Below are 16,383 nucleotides of genomic sequence, written 5' to 3' on the forward strand. Positions count from 1 at the left end.
ATCACTGTTAACAACTGTGACACATAAAAATTGCATGAAGCAGAATACGGTTGTAATTCTTAAAGCTGCATACAGCACTCCAGAAGCTAACGGGGGAGATGTGGATGATGAGGAAGAGGTGACTACAGAGCTCCCTAACCCCTCTGCAATTAAAGCAGCTCTGCTTTCACTTTATTAATTGGAGCTCCAAACAAAATTCTATGAGATTTTTAAAATTAAATTTATTTATTTATTTTTGGCTGCATTGGGTCTTCGTAGTCGCGCGCGGGCTTCCTCTAGCTGCAGCGAGCGGGGGCTTCTCATCACAGTGGCTTCTCTTGTTGCAGAGCACGGGCTTTAGGTAAGCAGGCTTCAGTAGTTATGGCACGTGGGCTCAGTAGTTGTAGAGCATGGGCTCAGTAGTTGTGGCTCGTGGGCTCTAGAGCACAGGCTCAGTAGATGTGGCACACAGGCTTAGTTGCTCTACAGCATGTGGGATCTTCCCGGACCAGGACTTGAACCTGTGTCCCCTGCGCTGGCAGGCGGATTCTTAACCACTGCGCCACCAGGGAAGCCCTATGAGTTTTTTTTTTTTAATGGGAAACTATTAAAATAAACTAACCAAGGGCTTCCCTGGTGGCGCAGTGGTTGAGAGTCCGCCTGCCGATGCAGGGGACACGGGTTCGTGCCCCGGTCTGGGAGGATCCCGCGTGCCGCGGAGCGGCTGGGCCTGTGAGCCATGGCCGCTGAGCCTGCGCGTCCGGAGCCTGCGCGTCCGGAGCCTGCGCGTCCGGAGCCTGCGCTCCGCAGCGGGAGAGGCCACAGCAGTGAGAGGCCCGCGTACCGCAAAAAAAAAAAAAAATAAAATAAACTAACCAAAAACACTGTAGGACTGTGTTTGTGGAAATTACTGAAAAATGGCTGAAAATTCAACAAGGTGGATAGTTCTTGAATCTAGTAACTGAATGCCCAGAACAAAGCACTGAATGTTATCCCAAGGGTTTGGGGATTACTTCAATATCATGCTTCTCTAATTTCTGTAACTTTTAGCACATCTAGAACAAAGTTAAATAATACTGATGAGAATTTCCTTGCCTTGTTTCTAATATTAATATCACTTAATTTCTAATATATCTCCATGAAGCACTTTCCTGATTATGGTTTTGAGGTGCATATTTCAATTATGTTATGGTTTTATTAAAGACTGTTTCCAGATTTTTTAGGAGAATGTTTTTACATTTTTAAACTCAATTAATTGAGGTTTTTTTGTTTTGAGGTTTGAGAAGGTTTCATGGTTTGGTTTCTAGTTCTTGCTTTTTTATTAACTTAAAATTTCATTGTAGAGTGTATGGTTGATAATACCTTTTTCCTCCCAGTTTTCTTTCTAGTACTTACTTTTGAAAATGTCACATGGGGAATTAAAAAGGTGTCGTTCTTTTTACAATAACAAAGTATGATATATTATATCAGATTTATTGACTACATAATTCAGAGTCTCCATATCTCATATATAATCTCTCTGATGTGGCAAGGACTGAAAGATGTTTTAAAGTCTCCCATTACTGTTACATTTCTTTCTCTTCCTCCTTGAATTTACAGTTTTCACTTTAAACACTTTAATGCTTCATCTTCAGAAAATAAAGATTTGTGGTTCTCTTCATATTGGTAACTGTATCCTTGACTATTACAAAGGGCCTCTCTTTTTTTTCACCTGATGTCTACTGCTTTTAATTCAACATTGTCTAGCAATACCATCCAATGATTAATTTTTTGTTTTTATTTGCCTAGTATCTTGTTTTGACTATCCATTTACCTCCAACCCCCTTAGTAATTTTGTTCTAGATGTTTCTAACATCAAGTGTGTAGCTGGGTTTTGTGTTTTATCTAATCTGAGTCTTGCTGAACAGCTGAGCTTATGTCATGGGCTTCTATTGTTTTAATAAGCACATATGATCTTGTTTCTATGTTTTCTGGGTCTGTTTTTCCTTTCATGCTCATTCTTTTTATCTTCCATCTTTTGCTACACAGTTATTCACCTATTAAACAAATGTTTACTGAGCACCTACTATGTGCCAAGTACCATACTTAGTGTTAAGAACACAATGGTAAACAAAAAGGTTAGCTACATACATACAATTACAAACTGGTTTTGTTCTTCCCCACCCCACTCAAATACCATTAGCAATTCTAACAGGAGTGGGCGTAGATAAGGCTCCCAAGGAAGACTGCTCCCATGACCTGACATGCTCAGACTTAAATAACACAAAGGAGGTGCTCCAATGAAATAGTGGAAGAAAGAATTATATTGGGCAGAAAGTAAGCAATCAGTGTACAAAGGTGGCAAAGAACTCGGTGGGCTATAGAAACTGAAGGAAAGACTGAAGGATATTGAGCAAGGGGGAAGAACTACATGAGATTAAGAGGTAGAAAGGTCTTCAAATGGGCCAAGTTAAAGAAAGAATCTTGGCTTTATTTTAGGTACAATAGGTATCCTGAAATACTTTTAAATTTTAAACGTAGAGAATGAAGCGTGACATGTATGGAACTGAAGAGACCAAGTAGTACAGTATTAGAGTAGCCCTGACAGGAAACGGGGGTGACCTGGAGTAGTTGGCAAATGGTGAAGATGGATCCAAATATTTTAATCAAGGTAGTACTATCACTCTTCTCTTACCCTTCTCCCAGTTCTGGAGTTACGTGGTCTACTTTTAGGCCTATTCAAGATTACTTTTACATATAGTATAATTTGGTTTATTAAAAACACATGCTACATAAACTCATTCATTCAGTAAATATTTATCAAATGTTTATTACTGCCAGGAAACATTCTAGGCATGGGAATATAGCAAGGAAAAAAAAATCCCTAGCCTCGCAGAGCTTACATGTTGTGAAATAAAATAAAACTAAGTCTTCTTTATGTATCTCATTATGTCCTACCATAATATTCTAAATCGGTAACATTAAAGCATTTTTTGATGTAGTATAGTCATTCATTCACTCAACAGACATCTACTAAACACCATCTATGTACCAGGTCCTACTCTACAGGTATACAGAAATATCCCCTCATGAGCACACATATTAACTGCTAGAGATAGGCACACGCACACACACACACACACACAAAATATATATATATATATATAAAATTTATCTGTATTATTATAAACAAGCACACACATATATATTATTACATGTGTGTATGAGTAGAAGGTAGGAGTAGAAGAAAAATAAAGCAGGGTATGGGAAGAAGCACAGAAGTGCTATTTTTCTGCAGGGAAATCAGGTAAGCACCTCTCATGAGGTTACTCTTAAGCAGAGTCCTCAGTGAAGTGCAGGAGGAAGCCATGCAGGTATCTAGATGTGAAACATTCCAGGAAAGGCAAAACCAACTGTAAAGGCCCTGAGGCAGAAGGCTGGTAAGTTCAAAGAACACTAAGGTGACCAAAATGTCTGAACTGCAATGAGTGAGAGAGAAAATGGTAAAATCAGTCTGAAGAGGTGGCCAAGGACCAGACCATGAAAAGCCTTCCTTTTCTACAATGGAGATAACTTGGAATTTTATTCTAAGTAGGATGGGAAATGAAGTAGGATGTGAAGGATCTGAATAGGAGAATAACATGATCTGACTAAAGTTAAAACCAAAACTACTTGGCTGCCCTACTTAGAATGGTCAAAATCTAGAACACTGACAACACCAAATGCTGGAGAGGATATGAAGCAAAAGGAACTCTCAGGGGCTTCCCTGGTGGCTCAGTGGTTGAGAGTCCGCCTGCCGATGCAGGGGACACGGGTTCGTGCACCGGTCTGGGAAGATCCCACATGCTGCGGAGCAGCTGGGCCCATGAGCCATGGCCGCTGAGCCTGCGCGTCTGGAGCCTGTGCTCTGCAGCGGGAGAGGCCACAACAGTGAGAGGCCCGCGTACCACAAAAAAAAAAAAAAAAAAAAAGGAACTCTCAGGTACAGTCACTTAAGAAGACAGTTTGGTAGCATTTTATAAAACTAAATATACTCTTACCATACAATCTAGCAAGCGTGCTCTTTGGTATTTACCCAAAGGAGTTGAAAACTTATGTCCACACAAAAACCTACATATGGATGTTTACAGCAGCTTTATTCATAATTACCAAAACTTGGAAGAAACCAAAATGTCCTTCAATAGGTGAATGGATAAACTGTGGTACATGCAGACAATGGAATATTATTCAGTGCTAAAAAGAAATGAGTTATCAAGCCACCAAAACACATGGAGGAATCTTAAATGCATATTACTAAGTGAAAGAAGCCAATCTGAAAAGGCAAATACTGTATGATTCCAACTATATGACATTCTGGAAAAGGTGAAAGTATAGAAACAATAAAAAGATCAGTGGTTGCCAGGGGTTGGAGGAGGGAAGGATGGAATAGGCAGAGAACCGAAGACTTTTAGGGCCATGAAGCTATTCTGCATGATGTTATAATAGTAAATACATGCCATAATATATTTGTCCAAACCCATAGAATGTGTAACACCAAGAGTGAATCCTAATGTAAACAATAAATTTTGGGGGATAATTATGTTTCAATATAGGTTCATCAATTATAACAAATGTAGCACTTTGGTGGGGATGTTGATAATGGGGAAGCTATGCAAGTGTGGAGGCAGGGGATATATGGGAAATCTCTACCTTCCACTCAGTTTTGCTCTGAACCTAAAACAGCTCTAAAGAATAGTCTATCTTAAAAACAAAAACTGATTGCTTTAAAAGAGTGAATATAAATGGTATGAATGACATATCCCCTTGCAAAACAGTCTGGGGGACATATTAAGGTAATGTCCTTCTTATAGTTTCCCAAGTCAATCACATTTAGAGTTTGTGGTCCACAAGGCAACGCTTTGAGACATGAAGATCTATAATTAAATTCTGGCTCTGCTACTGAATGACTTCTGCTCTTATGTAAGTCACTTAACCTTTCTGGACACTGCTTTCTTGAGAAAATAATTACAATAATAATAGTCATTCTACAAAGGGGTTTGTGAGGATCAAATTAAAATGAGCACTGGAAACTTTAAAAAAAGATTACCTGGCTGCTATTTAGAGACCAGATGGTAGGGGAGCAGAGAGTAATCACAGAAACCAGTTAGGAACTTACTACAATAGGCAGGTAGGAGATGATGGTGACTTATATTAGGAAGGCAACAACAGAGTGTGGAAGAAGTGGCAGAATTCCAAATATATTTTGGAGGTACAACAGACAGGATTTGTAGGTGAATAGGAAGTAAAGGATAAGAGAGTGAGGGGAGAGAGAATGTGTCATCAGAAAGGAGAAGGAATTTGGGGAGAGAAATCTAAGTTCAATCTTGCACATTAAGATTGAGACACCTAGGACTTCCCTGGTGGCACAGTGGTTAAGAATCCGCCTGCCAATGCAGGAGACAAGATTTCGCGCCCTCGTCCGGGAAGATCCCACATACCGTAGAGCAACTAAGGCCATGCGCCACAACTACTGAGCCTGCGCTCTAGAGCTCGTGAGCCACAACTACTGAGTCAGCATGCCACAACTACTGAAGCCCACGCACCTAGAGCCCGTGCTCCGCAACAAGAGGAGCCACCGCAATGAGAAGCCTGCACACTGCAACGAAGAGTAGACCCTGCTCACCCCAACTAGAGAAAGCCTGCATGCAGCAACGAAGACCTAACGCAGCCAAAAATAAATAAATTAAAAAAAAAAAAGATTGAGATACCTAGAAGACACGAAGTGGAGTTGCCTAAATAACTGTCTAATGTTTCACACTCAAAAAAGTGGGAGATGTTTACATCTAACTTATTGAAAACACTCACTGTTTTACAACCACATCTTAAACATGCATATGGTAAATAGCAAGACCTTCCAAATGCCAGTATCAGTGAAACTATTATACCAACAGGTGATTAAAACAAGACAGGCATGGTTTTAACCCTTAGTTAGTTTACAGTTTAGTGTGAGAAACAGAAAAATACACAAGTAATTAAAATATATGCACTATGGGAGAAGTCCAAAATGGAGGAAGAAATTTAGGCAGAGATAAAAACTACCTTAATATTACCTATAAATAACACTCATGCTGCACTCACTATGCTGGGTGACGTGTACTGACCATAATGGGTATTATGAACATAGTAGGGTTAGGAAGATGATAGAATGGGATTGAGATTCTACTAGAAGGGAGATGGAGTAACAAAGAGGTAGGTTAAGAAAGACTGGAAACTCCAAACAGGTATGAAAGTTAAACAAAAATTAAGACAAGAAAACAGGTAGCCCAGGAAACCCCAGAATCTGAGCATTTATATATTCAGAGCCCAAGTAATCTCATGTTATAAGAATAAAGTTTGGCACTCTTTGATATAACTTACAGAAGATTGTTCTGCTGGTACTGGGACACATGGATAACCATTAGAGGTTACAAATTCATTTACTGAGAATAATCTTCTTAAATGTCCCTCATCTAGGAAAGATGAAACCAAAAAGCTATTAAATGTCAAGTCACATGTCTTGCACCTTAGTTATGGCTTTATTTTGCAGTATGCTCATTCTCAAACAGTATCAACTAGGGGAAAAAATGGATTGATTTGAAAATCTCCAAGCCCTTAGTATCTTAGAGAATGGATACTCAATCCCCATAAAGCAAGATGTTAGATCTCACCTCATAAAAAAGAAGTCTGCATGTAAGGAAACCTTCTGCTTCAGAGCAGTGACTCTGAACCAAGAAAGGAGAGGTCTGTTACCCTGCTGGGGTGAGGGAGCTAACAATGACAGTAATGTGCAGTCGACCCTTGAACAACAGAGGGCTGAGGGGTGACCACCCCCATGCAGTCAAAAATCTGAATATAACTTATAGTTGGCCCTTTGTATCCAGGGTTTCTGCACATCCATGGATTCAATCAGTGGCAGACTGTGTAGTACTGCAGAATTTACTATTGAAAAAAATCCACGTATAAGCAGACCCATGCAGTTCAAAGGTCAACTGTATAATGCTACCTACTATAGCCCATATAGAAGATCTGAGTCTGATATTCTGATGAAAGGAGGAGCTGATACTCTGATTAAAAGCTTATAGGGGGGCTTCCCTGGTGGCACAGTGGTTGAGAGTCCACCTGCCAATGCAGGGGACACGGGTTCGTGCCCTGGTCCGGGAAGATCCCACATGCCGTGGAGCGGCTGGGCCCGTGAGCCATGGCTGCTGAGCCTGCGCGTCCGGAGCCTGTGCTCCACAATGGGAGAGGCCACAGCAGTGAGAGGCCCGCATACCGCCAAAAAAAAAAAAAAAAAGCTTATAGGAAGGAAACTTTACAATTTATCTAAAGAAATTACGTAGGCCTGGATATGAGAAAACATTACAGAAAGACCTAAATGGTCTGTCAAATTTAGGAATGCATAGTAGGGTTTCAGGTTACCAATGATCAACAGTAAAGCTAAGCACCTATGAACAGGTGAAGCAATAAAAGAAAAAAAAATACTCAAAGCATCTTTAATGAGAAGTAACAGATGGAGAACTATATAAAACCACATGTTTTTCAGATGCTCCAAGTCTGCACTGTATAATACAGAAGCCATATGTGGGTCCTGAGCACTTGATATGTGCTAATCTGAATTGAGATGTGCTCTAAGTATAAAATACACCCCAGATTTTTAAGACTTAATATGAAAAAGATTGTGAAATATCCTGCTAAAAATGGAAAGGGTAATATTTTAGATATATTGAGTTACATTTTAATTTTTTAATTTGGCCACAAGAAATTTTAAAATTATATATATAACTCCTTTTTGTGGCTTGCATTATATTTCTATTGGACAGTGCTGTTATAAATTAGTCATGTTTAATGTGAAGACTTAAGTTAATATGACTATTTTTAACATTTTCATTGAATATAATAGTTTGTTCCTTTAGTACTAAATTCCTCTTGGGTACATCCTGAATAAGATGATTTTAATGTGAAGAACAATGACAGCTTACCAGACTGTCCAGAAAACAGACTGAATCAAATATCTGGGGAGGGGCTTGAGCCAGCAGGATTGTTCCACCCAATGTTAACCAGGCTCTCTTCGTGTTATCTCTGGCAAAAGGGTTACACAGTAAGAAAGAAGCACTATGTACACATAGAACAGGATTTGACCAATAGTTTAGCCAAATCCATCCAGGATAACAATAAACTTTGTTTTAGGATTTTTCTCAATTACAATCCTAGTGTTAAACTTACAGTGTAAGATAAATATCTTTCACTATGATTTATTCAAGCTTACCCATTCTCAGCAATTTTCAGATATTCAAATTCACCCTTTGGGGAAAGAGCTCACCTAATTTCAATTTGCTATAAAGGAAAACACACCTCTCTCATTAGGGTGAAAGGAAATAACTGTATTACTTTTTATGAGATACCATGACAGATTTTAAAAGATAGTGGAATTCTCATAAACACTAATACCATCTGGAAACATTCCATGGTCCATTTGGAAACTTAAAAAGAATGTTGTTTTAGAAAATTAAGAATTTCACAAACAAAATACAGAACATAAAACTTTTACAAGATAGCACTGACTCAAAGACAGAGAATGCAATATCTGAGAAAAACAACTGAACTATCCCAATATTAGAAGACTACTAATTTTAAAAAAATGTATTGGACTCAGCACAAAGAAAATTATATTGGATTTTAGAGATCCAATATTTCCTACAGATTAAAATATTTCTCAAGTCAGAATTCTTTGGCACAAAACAATTCAAGACTTCATATATAATTCTCAGTCAAACTGCCTTAGACTTTGGTCATCAGTTGAAGAAATGGAACCAGTGGAAGATAACCTAGACGGCTTAAGGAGAACTTTGGGCTCAGGTGTTAGTTAATTTGAGAGCGAAGTGTCAAAGTGCATCATTTCAACATCCAGGGGTCTACTAAGCACAAGGTATTAAACTAAGTTTTGGAGATATAATGGTGAACAAGCTACAATCTCTGACCATTATAGAATTTACTCTCTCATAGTTTTGTAAAAGAATAAGAAGTAGGATTGCTATCAATATTTCATTGCCCGTTTCTCTTGCCCCAACTCAAGACATTTCCCCCTTCTCCTATTTGTATATGGAGGGGAAAGGGTGGGGATGGAGACACAGGGAAGAAGAGATAGGGACATAACATACTGAATTAAAAGTATTTTTCTCATCTCTTTCCCTGTTCAACCCTTGAAGACAGAGGGTGAAAGCACCCTATCCCCAGCACCTAACCCAGGGTCTGGCACTTACCTGCTGCTCACTGTCTCAGAACTAGACTAAATTACAGCCATTTTGCTAGGGCCACTGCTTTTTTCTTTTTCTATATAACCAATACCAAGGATAAACAAAGATTAAAATAATAAAGGTCAATCTTTCCAGTGTTTCCTTTTACAAAAATAAGCATATACATACATTAAGTACAGATGTTTAAAAGCTATAATGTACATATTACTTTACTTATATTACTTTTATATTAAGGAAAAACATGCAGTTCCATAAGCTAGTTTCTTTTACCACTATCATTAAGATCTCTCTCACCTCCCAACCCCATCCAGGGGTAACAACTACCATGAGTTTGGTGTAAATGAGATCATATTGTATGCATCATTCTGCAATACCTTTTCCTTGCATTTATGAGGTCTCTCCATATTTATAAACATCAAAAGGTGGCATGGCATACTGGACTCTGGAGCCAGGCCACTGAGGTTCAATCTTAGCTTTGAATCCCAGCTCTGCTATCTACTACCTATGAGAGTAGGTAGGGTTATTTACCTCTCTATGCTTCAGTATTCCCATCTATAAAATGGAAATAATGACAGTACCTATTTCTATGTTCTCATGAGGACTAAAATATTTAATGTTTATAAAATTCCTGGGCATAGACAGTAGAATCTGTTTCTTAAATTAAAAAAAATCACTGACAATAACCTAATCATAGATCTAGGTAATTCTTCATTAAATAACTTTTATATCTTATTTTATTTATCCATGCCTCTTATTGTAGACATTTAGATATTTTTTCCAAATGAATATCCCTGCATAAATCTCCCTGGGCAAATGTGCGAGTTCCTCTAGACTAATACCTTGAATAGTAATTGCTAGATACTAGGTATGCACATTTTAAATTGTGTAACACTTATCTGATCCGGAGCTTTGCAATCTAATGAGGCTAAGCATATTCTCAGTCCAATTTCCAGTTTCCCTACAAATGAGGCTAAGCATATTCTCAGTCCAATTTCCAGTTTCATCTGCTGTGAATTGCCTTACTATCCATTGTTCATTTTATTTGTATCACCTATAGCACCTCTTTTGATCTTTACATATTCTGGACACAAATCCACTGGACATTACAGACATCACACATATCTCCCAGATGTGACATTATGTTTTAGTTTGGTTTATGATACCTTACATTAAACCTAAGTTTTTCTTTTTGAGGTAGTCAAATCCTTGATGGTTTTTTATCCTTGAAGGTTCATTCTTTTTTTCTTGACTTGTTAAAGAAGGCCTTACATATCCTAAAGATACATATTCTTCTATACTTTCCTCTTTTTTAAAAAGTTTCCCATGTTTAGTGTTTAATTCAACTGGAATTTATTTCTGCATATGGTCTGAAGTAGAAATCTAGTTTTCCCCCATATAGAAAAACCAATTCAACAGTCCACATTTTCTTTCCCTGCTGATAGAAAATGCCATCTCTAGCACCTACCAACTTCTCAAATATATATGGATCCATTTCTGAACTCTCTATTCTGTTATATTAATGTCTTTTCCTGTATTAAGACTATACCATAAGGCTTTACTTTTCTTTGAGGTATAATTTATATAAAGTATACAAGTACTCAAGTACTACATACAGCCTGATTTTTAAATATGTACTATACCCCTGTGTGATCCAATTCAGACCAAGACATTAACATTTCTCATGCTCCAGGACGCTCCTCATATCCCTTCTCAGTCAGTACCATGCTTCCAAGATAACCACTATTCTGATCTCGAGCACCACAGATTAGTTCTGTTTTTGAGCTTCCTAGAAATGAAATCATACAATATGAACTCTTTTGTGTCTCACTTCTTTTGCTCAACATTTAGTCTAGAAGTTTCATCTCATGTTGTGTGTAGCAGTTTAATTTTTTTCATGCTATGTAGGATTCTATTCTAAATATCATAATTTTAAGATTAGTCTACATATCCAACAGTGCAACTCCCTCTTCCTTGTTCTTTTTCTTCTTTCAGAGCTGTCTTGGTTATTCATGTGCCTTTACTTTTGTATATGAAGGTCATTTTCCACCAAAAAAGAAAAAAAATCCTACTGAGATTTTTGTCTGAAATTACATATAAATCACAGAGAAGTTAATTTTTTAGCAATATTTATACTTCCCACTAATAATTATAGTATATCCTCTTATTCATGTTTACTTTTATGTCCTTCAATAAAACCTTGGGTACTTTATAGAATTTGCTGTAAAAGAGGTATTTTTCATTTTCTAACTGGTTGTTGTCAATTTGAATACTGAGCTTGTATCCAGTAACACTGAATTCTCTTATTAGTGCAGTCTGTTGATTTTTTAAAAAAATTTTTCTAGGGATATCTTCATCTCATTTTTCTTCTTTTCCAATCCTTCTGTATTTTATTTCTATTTTTTTCTTATCTTATTAGTAGAGATGTACTTGTCTTATTCCTGACGTTAAAGGGAATGTTTCTAAGGTTTCACCATTAAGCATGACACTTGCTGTTTGAAAGACAGCCTTAACTGGAAGAAAAAAGTTCATTTCTCTTCATGGTTTGAGGGTTACCTTTTTAAAAAACATTAATGAGTGCTGAGTTTTATCATATACTTTTACCAAATCTTTCACGATTTTTTCCCTAAATCTTATCATATAAATTACATTGATATAATTTTCAAATATTGAACTATCCTTACATTCTTATCCTAATTAAAATTTTTCAAGAAAAAATAAATTAATAAAATAATAAAATTTTTATCTCTGTTCATAAATGAGATTGAATGTAATATATTTTTCCTTGTATATTCTTTTCAGTTTAGGTTTCAAGGCTAAATTTGTCTGATAAGCAACAGGGCAGCTCTCCCTCTTTTTCTATTATCTGGGTCAGTTTGTATAAAATTGGGATTACCTGTTCCCCAAAAGTATATGTGAAATTATGATTAAAAAATCACAATTAAAACTACTCCTTCTGATACTACTTCACACCAATTTTAGGATGGCTTTAATCAAAAAGAGAGATAATGAAAATGTTGGTGAGGGTGTAGAAAAACTAGAACCTTCATACATTGCTGGTGGGAAAGTAAAACGGTACAGCTGCTCTGGAAAACAGTCTGGTAGCCCCCCAAAAGGTTAAACAGGGTTACCATAAACCCAGCATGCTACTCCTAGGTATACACCCAAGAGAAATGAAAACACATGTTCACACAAAATCTTTCACACAAATGTTGGTACCAGGAATATTCATAATAGGCAAAAAACAGGAAAAAAAATCCAAATATACATCAACTGATGTGGTATATCCACACAGTGAAATACTATTTGGCCATAAAAAAGGAATGAAGTATATTGATACACACTGCAACATGGCTGGACCTTAAAAATATTATGCTAAATGAAAGAAGTAAACCACAAAAGGCCATAAACTGAATGATTCCATTGTGTGAAATGTGTAGAACTGGCAAATCTATAGAAACAAAGAGTAGATTAGTGGTTGTCTAAGGCTTGAGGGTTTGTGGAGAATTGGGACTGACTGCTAATATGTACGTGGTTTCTTTCTGAGGTGATGAAAATATTCTAAAATTGACTGTGGTAATTATTGAACAATTCTGTAAAAATATTAAAAACCATTAAATTGTACATTTTAAATGGGTAGGTGGTATGATTTATGAACTATAGCTCAATTAAGTTGATATTTTAAAATACTTCTTGGGGAAATTTACTATAGCTTCAATGTCTTAGTGGTTTTTAGTTTCTATGGATTTTCTTCTTGTACAATTTTTGTATGATTTTTTTCCCTAGAAAACAGACCATTTCACCAGGTTTTTAAAATTTATATACACATAAATTAATAGTGATTTCTTATGGCTTTAAAAATTACAATTACTATTTGTAATTATATCCCATTTTATAACTGTATTATTTGTGTCATCTGCTTCTTGGTGAGTACTTCCAGAACTTAATCAACTGAAAAGAACCAGCTTCAATTTGAATGAACATTGCTACTATTTCTATTGTTGATTACTTTCTATTTCATCAAATTCTTTTATTTTCATTTCCTCTTTCCTTCTTTCTTTGGTTTTACTTTTTACTTTTTTTAGTTTTTTGAGCTGTATATCCGGGTCACTTATTTTCTTTCAACCTAATACATGCATTTAAGGTTATACGTTTACCCCTAAGCACCACTTTTCTTATATCCCTCAAGTTCTGATACAATGCTTTTGTTGTGCTTCAGTTCTAATTATTTCATAATTTCCACTATTTTTTTTAATCCTTGAAAATTCTTAGTCATTTTTTTCTTCAATATTGCTTCTCTACCATGCTCTGAATAATAAAAAAGGAATAGATATACTTTAATCTAATATACTTTTAGGTGAAATGTTCTTTGAAAAGTTCTCCATTATAAAATTCTTCTTTAATGTCAAAAAAAATACTTCTTAAGGGCTCTCTTGACTGCTATTCTACCGAATGTTATCCCACTGTGCCTACCTGCATCAAGGCATGGAAAGAATAAGTCCTATTATTGCCATTTTAGAATTAGAGAAACTGAAGCACAATAAAGTTCTTTATAAAATACTTTCTCCCTAACTTTTCTTTGAAAAATATCAGAGCCACAGAGAAGTTGAAAGTACAATGTATACCACCGTACCCTTCACCTAGATTTAAAATTGTTAAAATTTTCCAGATCTGCTCTCTCTCTCCTTTTCTCTCTCTTTACATACACATATCACCACATCCTGATACCCACACATTTTTCTTCTGAACTCATCATGATATTTCACTTCTAAATATTTCAGCATGCATCTCTAAAGAACAAGTTCATTCTCATACCATATCACACTAAAAAAACCAGGAGACTAAAGAGTCAGCAGATTCAAACACTTAAATCATCTGACTAACTGTTCTTCATTTTGGCTTGTCTAATTAGACCTGAAGTGGTTGTCTGGTGATTATTTAGAAGTGACACTCAATCTGTTAAAAATCATTTCCTTCCTTCAGTGACCTTGAAATCAGATTTCGTTTACTGCTTCATCAGACAGGTATCTTAAATCCAAGCATTTCTGAAAAAATCAAGCAATAATCTTCTAAGATATTTCAACCTCAAAAATCAAGTGTACTACTACACAGAGTCTTAAAGTGAATACAATCGAATTAACACTCTCAAAGCTATACATTCTTTTCTAATGTGCAATGGAAGTTTATAGTGTATTAAACAATTATAATTTCACTATACCAGCTTTGAAGGGAAAAAGTTGTTGTTCTTAAGAAAAATATACAGTACAAACAAGATTGATTAGCCAAATGAACCTGTTTTATAAATGAAAAAACTGGCAAGTGTATTTGTGATTCTACATGAAAACTAATTTTTCAATGGGCACGATTTAATCTCAGTCACTAATGTTAGGAAGTAAGATAACAATAAAATCCTATCCTTGCTCTCAAAGACCATACAAGTCAGCTTAAGAGTTTTACATCAGAAGAAATAACAATCAATACAACCTGAAGCTAATATTTAAAGCTAAACTGTGTCATATAGATAAGAATTATACCTACAATCACAGATATATTTAAGATCAAAATACAATCAAATAATAGCTAATAAGAGAAGCTACTATGTGCCACTAGGCACTGTTCTAAGTACATTCCAAGAATTAGTTAATTCAATCCTCATAACAATCTCATTTTTCCACTTAAGAAGCAGAAATAACAGAGATGCCAGCATAAAAGGATTTATGTAAGGAGTAGGACCTAAGCTCAACCTTAAAGTATAGAGAAGAAGAATGAAAAGAGGGTCATTTCAAGAAAATGGAAAAGCACAAGCCAAAGCATAAATATGAGAAGTATCCTGGTAAGACCAAAACAAAAGTTTCAAATTGAAGAAATTAAAGCTGGAAAAATAGGATGGGATTAGATTATGGAAGGCCCTAACTACCCAGCAAATGGATGAAATTTTATAAACAGCAAGAGCACGGCACCACTACAGGTCTTTATGTGCTATAAGTGGCCTTTTAACAATGGTAACCTGGTAACACTGCAGAATGAGTGAGAGAGAAATGGGAAGCAAGGAACTCTGTCCAATTCTAACATTTACATAAATAAATCAGGTTGGTACATGAGGAATCACAAGAGCTCACAGTGAACCAACTATGTCACCCCATCACATCAATAAGCCAATCCATTATGAACAATGAAGTGGTAAGTATAATTGCAACATACCCTGAATTATTTCCAAATATACCTTCAATGAAATTAAAAGGTACATTGAAAACTAGGTCAGTAAGAAGTAAAACTATTCTTGCTGTTTACTACTATGCCAAAAGAATCTGGCCGAATCTGACATAAGCAGAAATTTTACAGTACAAGTATCTACTTCAATAAAACAAACATCACCAATAAAGGAATTAAAATAATCCAACATATAGCTTCCTCACACTGCTTTAGAACTCTTACACTATTTATCAAAAGGTAATAAATATATAATTTTTATAAACAGCTATTATGTAAATGTATACTTTAAAATTAATGTCACGTTTATTCATGTACCCGTTAAGCACTAGGTATTTATCATCCATACAATAAATTCTATAATCCACATCAAACTTATAAAATGAGGCTATCCCAAACAACTTCCTCTCTTTGTAATTAAATGAACTCCTAAAGAGAAGAAATGTGGGAAAAAAATCTTAAGTCTGTGAAAACTAGATTACTTACCAGCAACTTGAGTTATCCTATTGGGTCTTTTCCCTCACAGATCCACCTCTCTTGCCCTTCTGTCCAGCATGAGAATCTTCCTGATGGGCATCCACTGGAACTGAGGGGGCATGCAGTACAGACGCATATGTAAGAAAGTTGGGGGGAGGGGATTTGGGAGATGCTAGAGACATGCTTCAGTGTGCTTGCTTACCTTCCTGAAATTGGAAATTTCAACGGTCCCTTGGTCCTCGAGGCATTCACAATAACTTCAAAGAATGTGGATCTGTGGAGATTACCCAATAGGAGAACTCCAGTTACTGGTAAGTGATCCAGCTTTTTCTTCTCTATCAGAATAAGAAAATTATTTAAATTTATTTGAGATTATTAATACATGTAGAACTACAGGGGACAGAGTTGTAAATTCATCAGATTATTATATATGAATGCACCAAAGTAAATACAGAAACAATGTGCTAAC

General features: G+C 36.1%; 1 protein-coding gene across 5 annotated transcripts in view; it reads right to left on the minus strand.

The window, feature by feature from the left end:
* Positions 1 to 16,383, minus strand: part of YAF2 (YY1 associated factor 2) — a gene marked incomplete at its 3' end in the record, with an annotated part of 64,633 nt that overhangs the window by 23,644 nt on the left and 24,606 nt on the right. For 2 of the 5 annotated variants that reach the window (XM_079715166.1, XM_079715169.1), the window contains one exon: positions 16,117 to 16,188. The exons of 2 other annotated variants lie outside the window; for them this stretch is intronic. In XM_079715166.1, the coding sequence (XP_079571292.1) occupies positions 16,117 to 16,188 (72 nt within the window). Of the gene's footprint in view, positions 1 to 16,116; positions 16,250 to 16,383 lie in introns of all 5 variants that reach the window. One more of the 5 variants, XM_079715167.1, reaches the window with a different exon arrangement.

This window comes from Hyperoodon ampullatus, assembly GCF_949752795.1.
Source record: "Hyperoodon ampullatus genome assembly, chromosome: 11".
Taxonomy (NCBI): domain Eukaryota; kingdom Metazoa; phylum Chordata; class Mammalia; order Artiodactyla; family Ziphiidae; genus Hyperoodon; species Hyperoodon ampullatus.